The sequence below is a fragment of the Notechis scutatus genome, chromosome 4 (assembly GCF_049901735.1).
Source record: "Notechis scutatus isolate UNSWTSFEM ecotype Mainland chromosome 4, rNotScu1.2, whole genome shotgun sequence".
NCBI classification, from domain to species: Eukaryota; Metazoa; Chordata; class Lepidosauria; order Squamata; family Elapidae; genus Notechis; species Notechis scutatus.
The window spans coordinates 87,933,837-87,956,103 of record NC_142012.1 but is presented as its reverse complement, the minus strand read 5'-3'; the positions used below and the strand labels follow the sequence as shown (position 1 = coordinate 87,956,103).

The 22,267-nt window shown below is 39.0% G+C and overlaps 1 protein-coding gene across 5 annotated transcripts in view; it reads right to left on the bottom strand.

Annotated features, from left to right (window-relative positions):
• The window catches only part of MYPN (myopalladin), a 91,382-nt gene continuing 69,115 nt past the window's right edge, over positions 1-22,267 (bottom strand). For 4 of the 5 annotated variants that reach the window (XM_087964040.1, XM_026672797.2, XM_087964043.1 and 1 more), the window contains 10 exons: positions 21,927-22,074; positions 14,245-14,337; positions 9,773-9,994; positions 8,423-8,572; positions 8,030-8,112; positions 7,705-7,831; positions 6,995-7,202; positions 5,569-5,734; positions 4,704-4,837; positions 1-2,207 (listed from right to left, as the gene is read on the bottom strand). In XM_087964040.1, the coding sequence (XP_087820166.1) occupies positions 2,038-2,207; positions 4,704-4,837; positions 5,569-5,734; positions 6,995-7,202; positions 7,705-7,831; positions 8,030-8,112; positions 8,423-8,572; positions 9,773-9,994; positions 14,245-14,337; positions 21,927-22,074 (1,501 nt within the window). In that variant the 3' untranslated portion in view covers positions 1-2,037. The remainder of the gene's footprint in view (positions 2,208-4,703; positions 4,838-5,568; positions 5,735-6,994; positions 7,203-7,704; positions 7,832-8,029; positions 8,113-8,422; positions 8,573-9,772; positions 9,995-14,244; positions 14,338-21,926; positions 22,075-22,267) is intronic. The other variant, XM_087964042.1, reaches the window with a different exon arrangement.

Below are 22,267 nucleotides of genomic sequence, written 5' to 3'. Positions count from 1 at the left end.
TTTTGATGAGGTCACTGCTCTTCATTCACATTTATTTTTAAGGCACATACCTCTTATTATGATTTCTCCAATGTGGAATTCTCCAGCTACACGAGGATTGTAACTTTCAGTATGCTGTAGCCCCAAACACATGGAAGACGCTAGTGGGAAAAGTTATTTAAACCAGGCTTCCCCTGTCTGAATGTATGGTGACTAGAGCTTCCTAGAAAATCTCCTTTTCTATCTCACCCAGAAACATTCCCAAAAAGAAAATAGGTTTGGCTATTGTGGAAGGATTTGATTATAAAATGCCATAATTAATGCCAGTGAATTCCTAGTACCAGTGCAAAATTCAAAATATTTTAATCCTGAGTTGGATTTCAATTTGGTGGTAGATTTTTAGCGGATTGAGACTTTGTTTAAAATATATTAAAAGAATATTCATTCACTGCTAAAAATATCCAGTATTACAATGGTCTCTGGCAAATCTGATGGAAATAAATTTATTCTTTCACAGTGAAATTAGCATCATGTATCTGAGTTATAGCTTAAGCATAAAAATGCTAATATGTATTTCAAACTGTAATGGTCTTCATTTAGAATATTGAATAAAAGCAGAATGCAATAAAACTCGTTAATTGCATATACCGATGTATATCATATGCTAACAAAATCTCTTTGCTTTATGGCCTCTTTTAATTATTTGCTTTAAATATGGGAGGTCAATCAATGTCCAACATGAAGGAAGTTTGATTGTTAAGTTTGGACTAAATGATAATTCCTTTTTGTTTAATTAGTGTCATTTACAGAAGAATTTTATTCTTGGTACAACGACCTCCGGATGCTCAAAATGGGGAAAAATAGAGGCGAAGTTGTTGTAAAGGAAGTAGGATTATTTCCAAGTAGGAAAAAAAGCAATAATTCAGACTCAACCAGGTCTGCAAGAAGGCTATAATTTAAAGGGAATATCCTAACCCAATTAGATAATAAGTATGAATATATGCAAGTTATGTAGAATTTTGAAGATAGGGAAAAATCCTGTCTAAAGGCCAAAGAAACAAAAACAACATGCAAGGCATTTTTGTTTTTGTTCAAATATTGAGTTCTAAATATGGAAAAAAATAAGCATGCTTCAAAATGTATATACCATTGGGAGCTGTGGGATGACTATAATATGGGCTTTGTGGTATGTAAGCTGTTTTATAGCTAATTGCAGTATGATCCTATACATATTCCTCAGAAGTAAGGCTCTTATAGTTGAGTGGACTTACTTTAAGGTAAGCGTATGCCTGCAGCCTAACAATAGGGCACCTTATAACACTAATATTAAGAGCCCTCTTTGGGTGCAAGATTCGTGAGTATAAGGTCACACTTTTTAAAAATTCTATTGTTTAGAAGCAGTTTCTATCTGAAATGCTACACTTATCTAGTTTTTGGGTTGGCTAATTGCTTCATTTGTATGAATTCTTAGCAAACTGATCAGTCACAATTTTATTTTTTGGCATTGGGTCTGTGTTTTGTGACTACCAGCCACCCTTAAAACACTGTATTCAAAATCAGGGACTTAGGGGTGTATGTAGGGGATCCAAAAAATAAGATGGTGTTATGGGAGAGTGATGGAAACCGCCATCTTGACTTTTTCAAGAGTCTTTCCCTTTCCAGATGCCCCTGCGTTTGGTTTCTCCTTCCTCAGAATGATTACCACTGTAAATGTCCTTCTTGGTACCTTTCAGACAGCTATCCAAATCTTAACCAAGTGCCTGTTTAACTGCCTTAAAATCTCAGCAGGAAAATGGACACATCTTTTTTACTTAACAACTGAAAACTAGGTCACTTTTCTTCATAACCCGTGGAGTAATTACTCAACACAGCACAAAATTTGTCGCAGTACATTCTATACCGCATGGTATGATGCTGCATTGAAATCTTGGCTCTCAATATCTTTACTGTTTATCAATTATATGAGCTGTGAACCTTAAATGTTTCAGCATGTCTCTTCCGTTCCCTTTCACAGTTCTAGTATCTCTTTATTTTCAGGGAGAATTCGAACCTTTTTTCTCACAGTTCTTCACTTTCTACCACAGGCTGGGAGGGAGAGGAAAAGCGTGCTGGACTCTCAACGGGGGAAAAAGCAGAGAAAATGTCAAGTCCTTGTCCCATCAGATGTGCATACCGGGTGCTGCTTGAGCGAAACTTGATTGGCTGAGATATTTGTTGATGCCACTGAGCTGGAGCAGAAAAAAAAATGGCATGAATTCAGGATATGACTATTGAGCATATCTTTTAGGTTTTTATAATGGCTGTAAAAAAAGTTATCCCTAGTTTGTACGTGAGAAGTCTAAGGCAGATTATAGAATTGCATGCTAAATGCCCTTGAAGTTGCTCCAAGAACTTTAGGTAGCTGGAATGATGTGAAATTTCCAATTCTATTTTAATATATTACTATCAACCTCTAATGCCCTAAATGCTTTTGAGCCTAAACTTTTATTTCAACATCTCTCTTGGGATGCAGTAGCTGGCCCCTTGAAATCTAAGGAGAGCTGGGTCCTCAGGGCTAATTATCTAAGCAAGGTTCTTCCCATTGATGGTCCTTATAGTGTGGAACATCTTGCCTTCAATGATGCATCTTCTCTGTTCAATTTCATAAACTCTTAACGAACGCTTCTTCTTCTAGAATTTTGGTTCCTCCTAATGCCTTTGCTCCTGACTGTTACAAAGAACTTCACTGTATGGTATTAAATTTTTAATGGTTTTGTTGTCATATTTCATGTTTCATGAACCAAGGATGGGTTTCCCGACACTGAGAACAATTAATCAACGGGACAGCTTGCCTCACAAAGTCGGAGGTGCTCCATCACTAGAGATTTTCAAGAAAAGATTGGACAGCCATTTGTCCAGGATGGCATCAGGACTTCTGCCTTGGGCAGGGGGTTAGACTAGAAGACCTCCAAGTTCTTTTCCAGCCCTATGATTTTATGATGCTATCCTGAATGATGAGCAGTAAGCAAAAAGTAGTAATCAAGCAAACACAGAATCCCTGCATGATGCTTCCATAGTATTTGCTGACTCAGTTTTCCATCCTTTGGAGATCAATACAGATGAGGATATACAGATTATTGGGGGCAATATGTTGACACGGTAAACCACTCAGTGGTATATAAGCCACTGAGTGGGCTATTGCTATTGCTAAGGAATAACATTAACTGTAGGTCAAAGATATACCATTTTCAGGAACTGGAGAGCATTTTTAAAGGTCAAGTGCTACATTGAGCTAAGGAGAATTTCTGGAATAAATGTTTTAGGTACTTAGTAGAAGAACCCCCCATTTGCAAATGGAATTCTTTCTCCAGCCTGACTGCCCCTAGAAAGAGGCAAGGTTCAAGAAGGGCAGGGAAGGCTGGTGATAGATTTTACCCAAAGGTGCGATGGATCTCATCTGGTTTGTGGTCTGGCAGTTACCTTGCTTGTTGCTAGTTTTAAATAACTCCCTATAGAATCAAATTGATCTTTCTTGAATTATGACTGGCTTCTGCTTCTTCCCTCTAAGGACTGGCCTAGCTGCCTCAGCAGTTTCAAGAAATTTAAAGGCAACTATTTTGTATGTAGCCCCAGTGAAAGAATTTGCAATCCAAGACATGCATCCCTGAATACTTGCCGTTGGTGGGCAAAACTCTGAAAGTTGTACTTTAGTACTTTTTACAAAATGTCACCAATCTTATGAATGCAGCTGTAGGATTGCATTGGTTTCTTTGTTATTACCGTATCAATGAACTGTCTAGATTGAAATAAATACAATAAAACTGAGCAATCATTTTAAAAGAAATTAGGCAAGTTCTATGTAGTTCTAAATAAGGAACTATTAATATAAGGTTTCAACTGAGTTTCAGATTTTATTAGAGATATTTAAGACTCTGCTGCCTGAAAATCTTCACTCTATTATCCATGGTCACTTACAACTCTCCAGAGACTGTGCCCAAGACTCAGGATCTCAACTCAGCTAGAATGCGATTCGTCTCTCCTGAGCAAATCAACCAAGTAAGTTATACAATATCTAATCTAAATATCTTCTTTAGGATTAGATTAAATATCTAATAATATCTAATTTAACTCTAATGAAGAGGAACAAGGATGATTGGGGGCTGGAGGCTAAAACTTATGAAAAACAGTTGCAGGAATTTGGTATGGCCAGTCTAGAGAAAAGAAGGACCAGGCATGACATGATAGCAGTCTTCCAGTATTTGAAGGGCTGCCACAAAGAAGAAGGAGAGTCAACCTGTTTTCCAAAGCACTGGAAGGCCAGACAAGAAACAATGGATGGAAACTAGCCAAGGAGAGAAGCAACCTAGAATTAAGGAGACATTTCGTAATGGCAAGAACAATTGTGGGTGCCCCATTGCTGCAGGCTTTTAAGAAGAGACTGGACAGCCACTTGTCTGAAATGACATAGGATTCCCTGCTCAGGCAGGGGGTTGGGCTAGAAGATCTCAGGCAGAGGGTTGGGCTAGAAGAGTTGGAAGGTCCCTCCCAACTCTGTTATTCTAAGTTCTGTGTTCTCATTCAAGAAAAAAAAAGTCAAGTCCAATGCAGAGAGTGTTCAAGAGAAAAAAAAACATGTCATGATGGGAAGACAGAAGAGATGACAAGTACAGAATTGAGACTGATCACAGATATAAATAACATATATTTTGTTCATTTACTATATCCCTAAAGTTTTGGTCACTTACCATATATGTCGAGTCTAGCAGTGCAAGAGACAATACCGGCTTCGTTTTTCGCAGACAAAGTGTACCAACCAGCATCTATTTTTTTGGCAGGCTGAATCAAAAGGCAAACATATCCTGTAGCATCTTGGTGCATACTAAGAAGAAAAAAAAATGATTTCAGTGTCATTTGTGACATGCTGGAGGATTTTAGTGATATCATTCAAGAAAACAACAGAAACATGATATTTATACTCTCTCCCTCTTCCTCCATCTCTCTCCTCCCTTCTCCCTCTTAACTTTTGTGGGTATGTGTGTGTTTATGCAGAGAAGGACTTGCTTCGTGACCTTGGAGTTTTGCAATGGAAAATCTCAAGGACTCTTGAAGTATTTGATCAAATTCTCTTTTCAAACAAGTTTGCTCATTGTGCGCAGTCAATAACAGAAGTAATTTTAAGCAACACTGATATATTTTAAAACTTTTCAATCCACTGTAGTTTACAAAATCTCGCATACTTGATTTTTATCCTCCTATAATGTATCTCCAGACTTTACAATTTATCTGTAGTAATACATAAAAGTTCTACCTGTCCTTGGGGATTCTGCATTTCAGCAGAGGTATTTTTTTTCCTAGATAAAGGAATATTTATTACTATATGCAATACATACCCTGAAAGCATTTTAATTGTGCTTTACAGGAAGGGACATGGGGCACAGAGAAACCATATATAAATGTTTCAGAAGTTGGTTGTGAACTGTTTCAAGAGTTATGTGTGCTAAAAGGTGCAACATGTTCAGTGCAAAATAAATTAAAAGTTTGAGGCAATAAAATCTCACATCTCACATTTTTAGACAATCAAAAAGCAGTTTCCAAAAATCCCACGCTCACCTCATCCTCTCCCTGTGAGGAGGTATGGTTTCATTGTCCTTCTTCCAGAAAAATATGGGGGGTGGCATCCCAATTACCCTACATTCTAATCGGACAGGATGCCCTTCTGGCACCCCACAGTTCTGTAGTCTCTCTAGTATCACTGGGGCTTTTTTAACTTCCTTTTCTGAAAAAGAAGAAAGAAAACACAGATTTATTGATTTATTTTGACCTTAGAATGGTTGAAATTGTTCAAAACAGTTTCTGGAAGACTCCCAAAAACTTTTGTGTGTGGCAGTGGTGCCTGCAGTATGAGGATGTGCATCTGTGTGTGTTAAAAAAGTCCAGGATGGCTGTAAGTATATCATCAAGGCCCTACCCATTTTTTTTTTCATATTGTCAGCTTTGGAAGCCATATTAGTACCAGAAGCTTCCACGCTGCCACATTTCTGTGTCTGGGAAAGTAGGAGGGGGGAATGGTAGAGTGTTAGTAGTTAGACATAATAGCATTCTTTTCTTGGGTCAAGGTCATGTTATTCCTGCACCTGAGGATGAGTGGTTGAACGGATGTCTCTAGCTGGGGTGGATGGTGATTGGACCATGTGATGGACTGATGGGTGCAGGGGTTGGTCTTGGACTTTTGAATTACTAAGGGAAAACCCAGAACTCTCAGATTCGGGTTTTCCCAGATGTGCCAGTATACTACTGTAATAAAATGAAACTTTGAGAAGATGCCTGTCTCGGAGGTTTTAATTGGACTTGAGCTTTTCTGGAACACTGACACGTATGTTGTCCCTGATTGGCCAAACCCAACCTTTTGAATAAGGACATCCAATTTATTCAGTGTGCATCCTGGCCCTATAAACTCTGTAGGGTCTTCCTGGAATCCTACCTCCTTGCCAGCTCTTCAAGGAAGACCAGGTCAAGAAATGGACAACAGGGATACTATTTTATTGTTACAAGGGTATATTAAACAGAATCTTGAAAGCCTATCCAATATCTTCACTGCCCAATTTTTAGGACCACAAGGTCAAGGTAGGTCTGTTCTGAGTCTCTTTCCCATGCTTTCCTCTTTCCCAGGTCTGAAGGCCAGTGAAGGCCTGTATACTTCACATTATTCAAAGGCTGTGCATATTCTACATGGAAAAGACATGGAGCACTGTAAATATCTATGTCAATATTCCAGATGTTTTGGCCACCTTAACAACTGTTCTTTCCAGAGCTGGATGACATAAAGATTCAGGGTTTGGCCAATGACATCTAATCCACTGGGAAGTAGCTCTGGTTCTTGAATTCAATCAAGCTCCCCATTCATGGTATACAATTCATTAAGATAATGAACATTTTCATATGATTCAATTTTCAATCACAGGGGTTCTAGTTAACAAAGTACACAAATGGTCTAATGGTCAGGATGGATGAAGAAGAACATCTAATAAAGACTTACCTACAACAGACAGTTCCAAGCTGAAGGAATTTTGTCCTGTTTTGTTGGTGGCTATGCAGGTGTAGATTCCAGCATCATTTTGTCTGAGAGGATCAATAAGTAAAGAATGTATTCCATTTTCTCTGATCAGCATTTTGTGAGTGGCATCTGGTAATACAGGCTTGCCATTCCGAAGCCACATCAAATCTGGTAGTGGTAAGCCACTTACCTAACGGAGGAGAAAACAGCCATAAGCAAATGACATACTTTTTCATATTAGGGACAAATATTCCAAATTCATTGTTTTTGTAGAAGAAGTGATGTATGAAAACCAGGGAAATCATGCATCAAAGATTATGGTGAACTATAATTAGTTGTATAAGCCTAAAAATTAACCATGGCTTATTAAACAATATTTGACTCAGATACAAATGCACCAAACAAACCTCAAGCATGCTACCTGTGATGTGCAAACTGAATGCCAAAGAAAAACACAATTCAAAGCCTATATTAAATGCTAAAATCTTAAAATAAAAATAAGCACATGCATCATCTAACAGCTGGAACCCATGTCAATGAGAGTCACCAATGGATGTTTTTCATGGCAGCGCCTGACATTTGTTGTAAATCTCTTAACTTGCCTCCAAAGCTACCTGGTTGTGCTTGTGTTCTTAGAGAATATGAGCAAATACTAATGCAAATAATAATGCACCTCCCCTTGACACCAGTACCTTGCAATCGAGTCTGCAAAGCCGGCCTTCATGAGCCACCATGTCCCCAGGGGCCTGCAGGAAATATGGCCGGAAAAAACGTTCCTGCAGAGGCTCCCGATCTCTTTCGGATACACGGGATCTTCCCCTGCATTTCAGATACAGCAGAATATTGGATAAGTGGACAGAAAGAAGAGCTTTTAGGTGTAAGAAAACATAGATTCCCGAACTTCACTGCTTAGAGATTTATATTGCTGCCTATTTGCACATGGCGAATTTGCCAAGTAAAACTCATGATTACCTCATAATCTATATTTTACCATCAGATAATTTTTATTTTTTTTACCTGTGAGACTGGATAGTTGTTGATAATCTACCCCGCAGTGGAGGAGTCTGAACCATCAAACGACCAGAACAGCTGATTCTTCCCTGCCAGAACATGCAAGAGAGAAGAAAATGTTCATTTGTTCATTCACCATGCATCGGTCATTCTTCATTGCTAGATCTCATTTGTGGTAGATAAGGCTGATTTTTTTTTAGAAATAAGACAAAAATCTTATAGTTTTACAACTATAAATTTTATACTTGCAGTTATTGCAGTTGTTGCTAAGATTCAAAATCAACTGATAGCAATCAATCAATCAATCAATCATCATTAAAATGGACTTTCAAAATGTCTGCTTCTGTCTTCATCCTCTTAAGTTTAAACAATGTGTGTATGTATATAGGAATTTTATACCTGAGGATTTGCAGCCATGAATGTATAGTTTCCATCATCATCATTTGTAGTCGTTTCAATATGTAAAGAACAAGTTCCATCCCCCGCTCGAATCATTTTGAAATGTCCATTCTTCTTTGAAATCTGTTTGCCATCCTTAAACCAGTATACCTGGGGGATTTTTTAAAGAAAGATCTATTGTCGCCTTGTATTTATGACTATAATTCAATGTATATTGGCTTAGAAGAAAATCTCATGGAATTCATTGGGATGATTTATTTGAGAGTAAAAGTACTGCATGAAACAACGAAGCAAATCGATTCTCAATTCAAGTTTAAATTTTGGAATAAACTAGCTGCACGACAGCCAGGCACCATTCTCTGAAACCAAGGGGCAATGCAGTCCATAAATCAGAGCTATATATGATCATTTATTTGTGCCTCCCCCAGAGCTCCTGCTCTGCTTATCCCATGTTTGGGAGTAGCTTTAAGGGTGGGAGTGGAACAAGTTGGCCCTTCAGAGACCTTCTCCCATCCCCGTCTCTAAATCCTGGTAGGACAAAGCAAGTTTTCCAGGGGGTTTCCCATCTTGGTGATGCCACCAGTCACTGAGTGGGCTCTTGCAACTCCCTGGAAGGTTGGACAGCTGAATAATGGGCACTCCCTCTGATTGTAATTATTGATTGAAAAAATTCCTAAGGCTCCTTTCACCATCATGGTGACCTCCAAGTTTGTTAGATTTCAGATCCTATGACTTGCAGAACTTATAGACCAAGTTCATGCCCATTGAGAGATAATGGGAGTTGGAAGGCCACTAAATTGGGGAAGTATTTCCCACTGCATATCTGGGCAATGGCTGATGAGCATCATATTTCCTCTAGTATGTGATTAAGAAGGATCTACACACGGTAATTGGCCTCTTGCTCTTCTATGAAGCACAAAAGTGAAGTGGAAGTAAAGCACAGAGGCCAATTTGTATTAGCTCTCCTAAAACACAGTGGTTCATCCCGAGGCAAGATCTTACCATTTAATAGGACTTAGAAATTGTCATGGCTTCTGTAGCACTCTAGCCTTTGAATATTTAAAATCATAGGCTTTCTGCAAACAAAATCTGTTTCGCTTCACAGAAGTGACTCTGATCCATCAGTGAACAAGAGTTTCTGCTTCTTAAGTCTTCTTAAATCTCCCCTGCTTATCTACAGGAATTATAGGGAATTTTTTGGGGGGAGGGGGTGTATTCACAGCAACCTTTCCTTGCTTTCTGCAAGTACAAATGTCATGGGGGCAAAGTTCTTTATATAGGAGTAGATCAAAGCAACTGATATGAGAAATTGCCGAGATGTATTTGTATTCTGCTGTCTGGAGGCCCTACCTTGGGTATGGGGATTCCAACAATTTTGCAAGTGAATGTGGCTGGATATCCTTCCAGGACACGGAAATGCTTGAGTCTCTTGTCAAAAATTGGAGCAATGCATTTGCCGGTAGGGATCTCATCATGTTGGATCTCATCATCTGATTCATCCACCGGGGTACGTTCAAGCCGAAACTCTATTTCATTCATTAATCTCTGCTCAAAGTTGGAAATTTTATATTCCTGAAAAATAGTAGTTGAATCAAGTCTATATATCTCACTGGGGCCTAATAAATATTTCTTGGTATATAGTTTCCCCCCTAAGTAATGGCTCCTATATGGTCAAAAACAATAATTAAAAAGATTCAAATTATTAGAGATTCAGCAAACATAAACCATAAGGACAAACAGCCTAAGTAGCATGGGAAATCTCTATTCTCTACTCTATTTATTTGTGCTCCAAAACGATAGGAGGAATCCCCTCCCTAAATGGTTGTCATAGGATTCCATCAGAGAATAAACACACCTACATTTGGCTTTGCTCTCTATCTCTCATAGCAGAGGTCTCCAATCTTGGCAACTTTAAGCCTGGCGGACTTCAACTCCCAGAATTCCCCAGCCAGCAAAGCTGGGAGTTGAAGTCCGCCAGGCTTAAAGTTGCCAAGGTTGGAGACCCCTGTCTCACAGTCTGAAGGGTGAGATTAGAAAGGGGAAGGGGGAGGAATTTTGCTGCCTAACACTGCTGCTTCTCTACTTCCTCTGGTCTAGGGATGATTTCAGATTAGGCTTTTAAATAGGGATGCTTCTAGATACAAGATTATAATCCAACAATCAACTGACACTTCATTTCAGAGGGAGGAAGAGATTGTGCCTTCTTCTCTTGACAATAGGCGACATTACTTCTGCAGTAGCCTAGATAAAGATTTGGAGATGTCTGTGGGTCTCACCCACCATCATTCAAGAGTTCTCCAGTGAGTGGCTACACCCGCTGATCAAGTTTGCTGGAAATACAGTCTCTCACCATTTTGAAAATGAAAACTCATGAAATGTGGAATGTAAACTCTAAAATGGCTGTACTGTAGTTTTATTTCTTAAAGCCCATGATCCCCTCACAGAATGTGTGAGGTGGCTTTTGCAGCCTCCAGCGTTTTTGAAACATCCCTCAAGACCAAAATGCAATTCTCCTTATTTCAGGACAAACTCATATCAGAAGTATAAAAAGTGTGAATTTATTATGTTCTGCCCTTTAATCAGTTTACTTGATAACAATAGGTCAAAACTGGATCCTGAATGAAAGAAAATAGACATCATTATTTTTCTTGTTGTTTTTTTTTTTCACTAAAGGAAGAAGCACAGTAGAATTATCAGGCTGAAGAGACATCAATATTGCAAAAGAGGAATTCAAGGAACTTAAATGACTTATAAAACAATGTCCTTCTTTCAAAGCAATAGATGATATATTTAAAGGAATAATTAATTGTGAGCAACAGTGAATAATTACATCACTATTTACACAGATTTCAGTGCAAACACTGACGTTTTTGGAAGCATATAAAAGAGTTGCTTTTTGTACAAGGTCACAGACCCTATGAGTGGAAAATAACAACAACAAGCAGCTTCACTCAAGCATAATAACAATACACATACAAATAAAGCAATAATCTGCTCAAAATAGAATAGGCAATCTAAATGTTTACCATGAGCATAAAGTATTTTATAATTTCCTGTTTGATTAATTCAGTGTTTCCCAACCTCAGCAAGTTCAAGATATGTGGACTACAATTCCCAGAATTTCCATGCCCAAAATACTTAAGGTGGCAAATTAAATATTTGCAAGTCTACTTTTACCTACTTTTTACTTTTCTTACTATTGATTGATTTCAACTTTGCTCTGTTGAATGTTGAGATAAGGAGTTGAATCTCTGTCTACCTTTGATTCCAGTAAGAGAAAATGAGCTGAAGATGCCTGATTCATTACAATTTTTTTTAAGCTGGTGGAGGTGAGGGATTTGTACTAAATGGATCTCTGGTCTCAACAGCTCTTACTTTTTTGTATATCTTTGTACTAAGAGTTTAGAAAAGAAGATAAAAATCTAACAATATCTAATATAAAAGAAAAAGTGAATGTAGGTGTCCATATGCCCAAGAAAAGCTCTTCCGCTGGGCAAATAATAACATCAGCAGGATGAAGTTCAGAGTAGGCTGAACTTGTACCCAAAATGTAGATCCTAATTGGAAATCTCTGCACAGTATATATGAGAGTTGTCCATCCCCACTTCTCAATTTAATAAGGATCCTAGAACAAGGAGAATCATCTTCAACTATCTCCATTAAGTTTTCTTAATTGAAATCCCTCCCTCCCAAAAAGCTGTTGGCCTGATGGGGAAATCATAAGGCACTTCCACCCCACCAATATTTTCATCCCTAAAGCACTTCTTTGTGAAGTCATCTTGGCATAGTCCACATTTATCCACACATACGTATCCTCATCCTGACAACGTGGGATGAGCTTGCAATCCTTAGCCTTCTGTTATTTTGCTTCTTTTGGTTGCCCTTCAGCCAAGGAAGAGAACAGCCCAAGAACAGAGAAGGGGCATTAGTAAAGTCAGTCAGACCATCCTTGTATACTTCACCAATCTAGAAGGACCCTTTGCAATGGAAGGTAAGGCAGAACTAATGGGAAAGAAGTCCTGGAGAAAAATCTCACATTCTTTCTCTGAGGAAAAGCCTATTTCCAGATCTTCCTTATTGCTGACTGCTAAATAGCCCTTTAAAAGGAATTGTAACCATAAGATGATACAACCATGAAAAATGCAGCCGGAGATCCAGCTGCTAAGTGAGAGTCCTGTTACTTTCAAGATTATTAGGTTAGCTTTGCTCCGTGGCTGCTCCCCAGTTGGCAGACAAACTCCAGGCTTATAAGGTTTCACCTTGTTTAATTTTGTCTTTCACAAAGGATACCTCAGCAGATTGCTTTACAAAATGAGCCAATTCTCATTTCAGTTAATAGATTCTCTTTGTCGTTATGTAGGGTCTTTAAAAGTAGGAAAATAAAACTGCTGCTCTCTGCCAAACAAATATATTTATCCATAGTAACAATTTTGAGCAAAACCAGTAAATACAGCTACTGAAAACATTATTATTCTAAATCTCCATTATCCTTTAATTTAATGTCAGCCTAAACCAGAGCATTTCTCAGAAATCTGGTCTCCACAACCTTTTGGTGCTAGTAATTTTACACTGGGGTGCCTGTAGAGCAGGGGTGGGCAAACTACGGCCCGCGGGCCACATCCGGCCCGTTGGTCTTTTTAATCCGGCCCGCTGAAGATTGGTACAGAATTAAGGTTTGATGTGAATGATTGAATGATTGCATTCATTTGATTTTGACTTGTAATGACAGGCATTTCGACACCAGGTGGCGGCCCATCTGTCAAATTTTAAAAGTCAATGAGGCCCCCAAGCCAAAAAGTTTGCCCACCCCTGCTGTAGAGCATGGCCAAAAAAGTCAATATGGCAAGCACAGCAGTGTGATAAAAGCTTGACCTGGTTTTTATGTATATTATACATAAAATACACATTAAAAACAGGCAGACCTTGATCACACCATTGTGGCTACTATCCTTACTTTTTATCACATCCTCTAGACACCCCTGATTTTTAGTTTCAGAGACCCTGAAATATTTTAGTTTCAGTACCGTCACCATAAGGACTTGAGAATAATAGAAACAGATGATATACATGGCAACACATCAGAAGGCTACCTTCCAAAATGCAAGAAACCTGGGCTGTTATAATGCTCATACAATGATTTCTGTAATATATAGATTTTATGTCATGAAACTAGAACATTTTTGCTCTATAGAAAATGTCAAAAAAATAGTCTATAGCAGGGTCTCCAACCTTGGGCCCTTGAAGCCTGGCGGACTTCGACTCCTAGAGTTCCCCAGCCAGCTGGGGAATTCTGGGAGTCGAAGTCCACCAGGCTTCAAGGGCCCAAGGTTGGAGACCCCTGGTCTATAGAACTGATCCAGGGTGGGGATTCTTAACTGCAGTTAAGGCTGTAAACTGAAAATACCATATATAAATTGAAAATGCCTCACGATAAAATATGGAAATGTTACTTAGCTTTAGAATGTAATGAATCTTGAGTTTACAACATTAAGAGTTGAATTAACAACAGGTAACTCATAAGCTGCTTGAATGCCCTCTGGTCAGAATGCAAACACACTAAACCATGTTCTAACAGGGTTTTAGAATTTGAATCTTTTTCGTAGTTATCCAATACCCAGATTTCTTTGAACCCAGATTTCTTGTAATGAACACATTTGGCTGCTATTAAAATACTTACCATGAATAATCAAGCATGATCACAACTCACTTTAATGTAAGAAATACCCAACCTTGTTTAATGGCAGAAGTTAAATTTCTGGTTTTGCATTCTACTGAACATATGTACATATGAGGCACACATGTGTGGGAAAGGAAGGCTGTACCTGGGATACTTCCTCAGCGGTAAAGTTGAAAGTTGGGGAATGAGAGCTGGGTCCCTGTAGCCCACGAGCCAGATTTTCATCATAGGCTGTTTTCTGGCGGAGGGAACGAGGAATGAGGAAAATTGCATGAGGAAAAGGTTATGACATTTATGGGCATTATTTTATTGAAAGAATGAAGAAAGAACAGAAGGTAGTTTCAGAGGTAAAAGCAAACTTAGGATTTAATTGCTACTAGATAGTATAATTTATTTAAGTTAACTGAGGGAGTATAGAATATTTTATAGGTTGCATATTATATATGTGCATATGTTTGTGGATGTGCATACAAACACATGGATACACACAATTGGTGGGCAATTGTGGGCTGCTATTAGAGAGTTGTGGTGGCACAGTGGTTAGAATACAGTATTGCAGGCTAATTCTTCTGACTGTCAGCAGTTCGATTCTCACCGGCTCAAGGATGACTCAGCCTTCCATCCTTCCATGATTAGTAAAATACAGACCCAGATTGTTGGGGGGAGTATGGTGATTCTGTAAACCGCTTACAGAGGGCTGTAAAGCACTGTGAAGAGGTATATAAGTCCAAATGCTATTGCTATTTTTGTCTATTTGTATGATTAAACATGATATATCAAAGATTTTAAAAATAAGAGCTGTAACCATAAATAAATAATACATACACTATAAATAAACACAATCTGTTTGCTTCCATATGTTTCTTAAAAGATATGATATATTTTTGCTATATCTGAAGATCTATTCCTAATGTGGTCCTTCAGGTCTTCCAATTATAATTACACATTACAATTTGTAATTGTAAAATCCCTACATTTATATATACGCTTTTATACAAACACACAGTTAAAAAAATGGGACTGCACATTTTCCAAAAACCGAAAATAGATCCTAGATCTTTCCAGTTCAATGACTTTTTACAATGGATTAAAAAAAGAAAAAACCTGAAACTTTCTCTTTCCGTGGGATTAAAAATTGGAACTAAGTATCTGTGGGGGATACTACAGGATCACAACCAAAATTTGGAAATATATCAATATTGCAAAATATTAGAAAAATTGCAGTCTAATATAAACAATATCCAGCTATCTGTTTTTTTTTAAGTAAAGTAATAACAGGAGTGATAAAGCATATTTTGGATGTTTTTTCAGTTTCCACCTAATGGTTCACCACTGCTGTTTTCCCAACCTTTGTATGCTCCCTCCTTCACAAATTGGCCTTCTCTTTTTACCAAAAGTAAGGTTCTCTACCATCATTGTTCCACCTTGCTTGAGATTTGCATTGTTTGGTTTTTCATATCCTGTGTGTTCCTCAGATAATATCTCATATAATGCCTGGATAGTAATTTTCTTTCCCACTAGCATTTTAAAAATAGCTCCCTTATAGATCTATAGATATAGAGCACTAAACACCAGAACAACTAGACACAAGAATAGTTTTTTCCCGAAAGCCATCACTCTGCTAAACAAATAATTCCCTCAACACTGTTCAACTATTACAAAGTCTGCACTACTATTACTGTTAATCTTCTCATCACTCCTTATCACTCATCCCCTCCCACTTGTGATTGTAGGACTGTTGCTCGTATCTTTACGATTCATATTGACTGTTTCCTAGTATGATTTGATTGTTGATTGTACCCTATGACTATCATTAAGTGTAATATGTTATGATTCTTGATTCTTAACGAATGTATCTTTTCTTTATGTATACTGAGAGTATTTGCACCAAGACAAATTCCTTGTGTGTCCAATCACACTTGGCCAATAAAATATTCTATTCTATTCTATTCTATTCTATTCTATTCTATTCTATTCTATTCTATTCTATTCTATTCTTATATTAAGCACATTAAACCATTGCAGAGTTTAACTATTATCTATCCATTCCCTTCAATAAACCAATGCTTCAGATAGGAGCAAAATATCATCACTCTATTTCCTTAACTGAATAATTTTGGACTAGCAAGGATTCCAGTCCAGATGTACCAGATCATTTAATGTCTTCTGCTCATTTAATGTCTTTGTCAACAATTCATATTATGATGTGCAACATGCTGAGGCGTTCATCCTCCTCTTGGCACTTACTATTCTAAAGGAATGATTTTCCCTGGCAGAATTGCATTTGCTTCAGTGGCCATTAATTCTAATTTTAATTTATTTGATTTGTCAATCACTTACCAGATAATAGGTATAAGGATAAACATAGTTATGAATACATGAAATGAATACATATAAGAAAATAAAAGAAACAATAGGACAGGGACGGTAGGCACGTTGGTGTGCTTATGCATGCCTACCTACTCAACAAAGCAAATAAAAAGTAAAACTAACTTTCCATCAAATCAGGCTCTCTCCTTACAATGGCTTGGGAATGTCCATGTAGTCTCCTCAACAGCAACATGGAAGGACTGGATGTCTTTTCTGGGATTATTTTAAGTTTCCTAGTCTTTTCTAATAATCCTGGAATTTTCTTAGGTTTCCCATGGTTTCCCATGTCTTGGATCAGAAACTGGTTAACTTTCTGATGCAAGCCTAGATAGGCTTCTTTTAATAAAAGAGGAAGTGAGAAGGATACATAGGCCGTTTTCAAATTAGTGGTTTATGATATTTTATGGCACTCCAAAGCCACTGCTATGGACATTAAAGAACAAACCAACCTGTTTATTGTTGATATATTGCACAACAATGGCTGGATGACTCTTCATCTTACAATCATTTATTTAGTGACCGTTAAACTGGCACTGAAAAAAGTGACCTATGACTGGTGCTTACATTTATGACTACTGCAGCATCCTCGCGGACACATGATAAAAATTCATGTATTTTTGATGGTTACAGCATCCTGGGATAATGTGATTGCCATTTTTGACCTTCCCAGCTGGCCTTCAACAAAGAAAGTTCAATGGGGGAACCTAGATTTGCTTAACAATTGTATCATTCACTTAGCTGCAGTAATTTAACAACTGTGGCAAAAAAGAAATGTCATAAAATTGGGCGAGACTCACTTAATAATCACCTTGGTTGGCAGTGGAAATTCTGGCTCCAACTGCGGTCATAAGCTGAAGACTACCTGTATATGGCACAGTAAGTTACTAATGTGGAATTGCCTTTGAATATCTGCTTGAAACTATGATGGGAATAATAAGCAGTCTATCACAATGGCAATAAAGTTGTAACCTGGTACTTCTGCCCTCTAAAGACAATCCCACTGGATTTAGTTACTTGAGTTGCATACACCCTTGTGAACTTATACAACCAACCGCACTGTATGTAAATAGCTTGTGCTCTCATCTGCTCATTTGGTGGCTGCAGAATGAGGGAGGCTTCTAAAGGAGCCATATCACTAATGCAAAAATCAGATGATATTTCATCATCATCTTTTCAGCAATTTATCTTAGTCTTTCCTTCAGCAAGTACAAACTGTAGCGCCCTTGTTTCTGCCATCTGTTCAAATATAGCCAGGTACCTGGCATATTTTTACTAGAAAGTATTAAGTAGCTTATTCCAAAAGTAGAGACTCAAAACATTTATTAGTTGTGGTGTTGCTAATTTTCATTTCTGTAGGGTTCCTTTCATTCTGATAAGTGGGTGGATATGGAGAGTTGGGACCATCTACAAGCATCACAATGTTGACAACGCTGGTATGTGGGACTCCACATATAAAGTAAAGCGAAAAACATCTCTTTAATCATCCCAAAGGTATTCATGGATCTATTTCGCAATCTGTCATGTGGTATTTACTCAGTTTAATTTGGACCCCACTTGGCCCTGGGATCTATTTGCAGAAAGACAGCTCAGTTCTGGAGTCAATAAAATAGTAAGTCTAAAAGTCTGAGGTCTCACCTCTGCCAAAATACTGGTCAGTTGCAAAGTGATTTAGCTATAATTACATTAAAAAGTTAAGTCTCCAGCTAGGTTGACTCAGCATACTTCAAGTAGAATTATATCATTGGGATACTAACCATAATTCAGTTCTATTCTGATCAACAGGTTTTTGCACATGCTTTGTCTTAGGTCTTTTTATTGCTACCTGTACATGCCGAGAAGTTCTGGATGGGGGAATAAATCTGAAAGGAACCTTTCAGTTTGGCTTCCAGACAGAGATGGGAGAGTGAGGCGACTGTAGCCTCAGCATTTCTTTTTTTTTTTTTCCTTTTGGCTTTTTCACAGCTGAATTAAAGTCACAAAGGGGGTGAGAGGGGGCAAAGCCTTCTCCTATACAGTTTGGGGTGATTCCAGTCTAGATTTTTATATATTTATTTCTCATTTTGCCAGCCAGCTGTCTGGGGTATTCATGTGTGTGTTAAAAGAATCAAGATGGCGGTCGCACAACTGAACCCACCCCAGCCCCACTTTTAAGGTACGTGTTGCCATCTTCACATTTTGGGCCCTGTCCTTGGACCTATCTATGGGTCTAGGCTCTGTTTGCTAGATTATTTGGTAAAGGAGGTGGCTGCCACGCCAAATTTAGAGTTAGGTTAGGAAGACAATATTGCACACTGTGCAATCCTTCCAAAATGAAGAGTATCCCTCTGCATGTGGGAAGCCCAGTTCTTTCTTTTCCATTTCTGGGTTTCTGTGAAAGACATAAGGTCAAATCAATAAAAGAAAACAATAGGATTGTCCAGATAATAAATGAACACAATGACACAAATTATTGCACTGGCCTGTTCAAAGGAATATACCAGCCTTTGGCATTGTTGGACCAGAAATAGGCAAACTTTGGGTGGCCCAATGCCACTTTTTGAATTTGGACAAGGAGGTCACTAAGGGGATGCAGACAGTGGATGGGACTGAATTGAGTGGGTTTTTTTTTCTTTTTTAAGGCACAGTAATGTATCTACTTTAGCTATAAGTATAGTAGCTTATATTTTGCACCTTAAGGAGGAGGCAACTGTGCCTTCGGATTTAAGCAAACTTGGGTAAAGGGGCTTTTGAAATGGCTGTGGGGGCTTCAATGTAGAGAATAAGTAAGATGACCTTGATGGAGATACGTAGAAGGTAGATGAAAAGGAGCTAAACCAGGAGGTCCAGATAACATTCATAAGTTCCTCAGACTGGTATTGCCGTAATTTACTGAACTGTAAGAAGGAAGAAAGGTATACGATGCTCGGACTTGCAAGATTCTGCTAATATAGCCCATTTCAACAAAAGTAGTTTTAGCCTTCCTGGGGATTTGATTTCCTGCTCTGGTCTACCATGAATGGCTGATACCCTGAGGTTCCATATTCCCCTTTCCTTGGTGATACCTTCTACTAAAGTTTCCAAGAAAATATCTGGTAGTACTCATTGGAGCTGAAGAGTGAGCTTCCAAGCCGCCTCTGGTTTTTGTATTCCTAGCCTAACAAAATATATTAAATACAGAAATAAATAAACAAGATCTTGTATACAAGATCAGTGATGGACTGGAGCAGGTGCAGTGTTCTACCTTCTGATACCCTTTTCAATCTTCTTCTGGTGCTTCTTTGACAGTTGCAACTGGGACAGCTGGCAGCCCTCCATCCAGAGAAGACCCCTGCTAAGGACAGGTGTCCCGGCTGCTGCTTTCATTTTGCCAGAATGCCTCTGGGTCCTGATCTAGCGGTATTCTGGGAAAAACTGGCGGTCCATTTTCTCCCGAAGAATAAGCTTAGCACTATTGCTTGTTGTTGATTAAGAAGAAAACTAATGGGAGAAACAGTGGCGTCTTCAACAGCCTTGCAAAAGCAAGATAGACTTCAGCCTGAATATATGACTCAGTACAATGGATTGTGCCAGTAACAGCAGTTAAATATCAATATAATCTTGTCTTAATGATGTACAGTATAATCTCTTGTTGATGTATATTGTTGACACATTCCATATTAAGCATGTTTTTTTGTTTACTGCAATTTATGTCACCCCAAACAGGATTATGAGATTTTTATACTCTTCCATTAGAAAATTGAAGTAGTAATCAATGCAACAAAGATCAACAGCAGCCCTTGCACGAGTGGAACAGCAATAGGAACACAGAAATCATCCTCTATATCAGGTGGATTCGTCTTAATATGAATCATAACAAGCCACAACAAATCTGTTTCCCAATATTTCTTGGAATAGCTGAGTTTTAATGGCTTTCTGCAAAACCAATCAGGTGATGGCCTCCTGAGAAAGTGGTAGCCCTACTGAGAAAAGTCCCTGAAGACGACACTCCTGAAGAGGAAGAACTTGGAGAGATCCCACCATTCCTCATTTTACAGGGTGAGAAATCATCAAAAGATAGCCAGATTGTAAGCTATATGGGATTTTAAAGGTGACAGCCAACCTCTTGAATGGCACTCAGAAGAAGACCGGTAACTAATGCAACCCTCAAAGCTTATATAGGAGAACCTGGAGGTCCCATCTCTGCTTGTGCTGCTGCATTCTGGATCAGTTGGAGTTGTGCATTGCAAATGCCCAGACAAGAGATGACAAAGACAGGAGTGACGGAGCAAGGCCTCCCAAACAAAGGCAAGTAATAACTGTCGCACCAGATGCAATTGTGCAAAGGACCTCTTAGCCATAGCTAAGGAACCATGAGCTCATTAAGGGCCCACAAGTTACAGATTAAATTCATGCAGGATGGTGCAATCTAATCCATACTCAAAGGTAGAAGGTAACCAAAGTAGAATCATTCCTGCCCTCTTGCCAGGATTAAGCCTGATCCTGCTCACCATTTAAGAGTTTAAGAACCTCCTGCACTGAGATAGGACATTCACCTTTGCAATGTGTGAGGAGCTTCTCGACTGGAAGTCATTGGAATAGTTAGTGATTGAGTACATATCATTTGGAATGAAAAGATTCACCTCAACCTAAGTCGCCTCATTGGGAGGGAGAAATGGCTGATTCTGAGATAATTGAAACCATGCTATTTACAACTCTGGTATAAACAACTATTAATCATGGACAAATCTGTTTGCTTTAGACTAGGGGTGTTCAACCTTGGCAACTTTAAGACTTGTGGACTTCAACTCCAAGAATTGCCCAGCCAGCCACGGAAGTCCATTAGTCCTTAGGGACACCCCTGCTTTAGACAAATCATCATAGTGATTGTAAGCAAGAAACATTCACAAGTTTGGGACTTTGGAACAGGGTGTGGGAGTGTATGTCTTAGATAGAATTTGACCTCTTTTCTCTGTCAAGTGAGTCCATTTGAGGCAATCAACACAGTGGTGGTATTCTACCAGTTTGGCCCAGTTCTGCCGAGCTGGTAGCAGCGATGAGCAGCAGAGACCAAACCGATTCCCTCTGCTGCTCTGCTGTTGGGCCCACCTGCCTGCCCGGGCTCCCATACTCACTTTTATCCTCTGAATTTGAAGCGCAGCTGCTTTGCGCGGCACAGAAGAGTGCTGCGTGGCAGCTACTGAAGTGACCGGGAGAGTGCATGCTTGCAGGAGGAGAGTTGGGACGCCTCTGCGCCTACACAAAGTGCAGTGCACATTTGGCATGGGCATGCATGCAAAGTGTGTGCACATGCACAAAGTGTGCCTACCAAGCCATGCCCACTGAACCGGTGGTAAACATTTTTGAACCACTGAATCAACACCTTTTGCCCATTTAATGCTACCTGAGAGGTTTCCTTCCCCCCCCCCCCGGTCTTTTTCCACCCCCCAGGGCTTGACATTTCAGCGGCACACACATTTTAACAGTAGCCTGCAAACTGACCTGTTGACTGTGGAAAGATTCCTCATTCCATAAATGCAGCCGTTTCTCTAAACCTTTCACAACGGCGGCTTTGTGGTCTTTCATGGCATCCTCTGTTGATGATGACTGCAAAGGGTGGAGGTTTTTCTTCAGCATTCCATGGCTGCCCCTGTGAAATTGAGACTCAGATTAACACCTGCCTAAGACCTGAATTAATCCACCAGCTTTTCCGAGGGACAAAAACAAGAAGAAAGTGCTGGAAGCTGACTCACTATCTCGGATGGCCTCTAAATCCTGTGATACCCCTGAGTCTTTATAGGTCTCCTTTTCCATAGTGCTTTTTGTTAAAAATCTATAGTGCT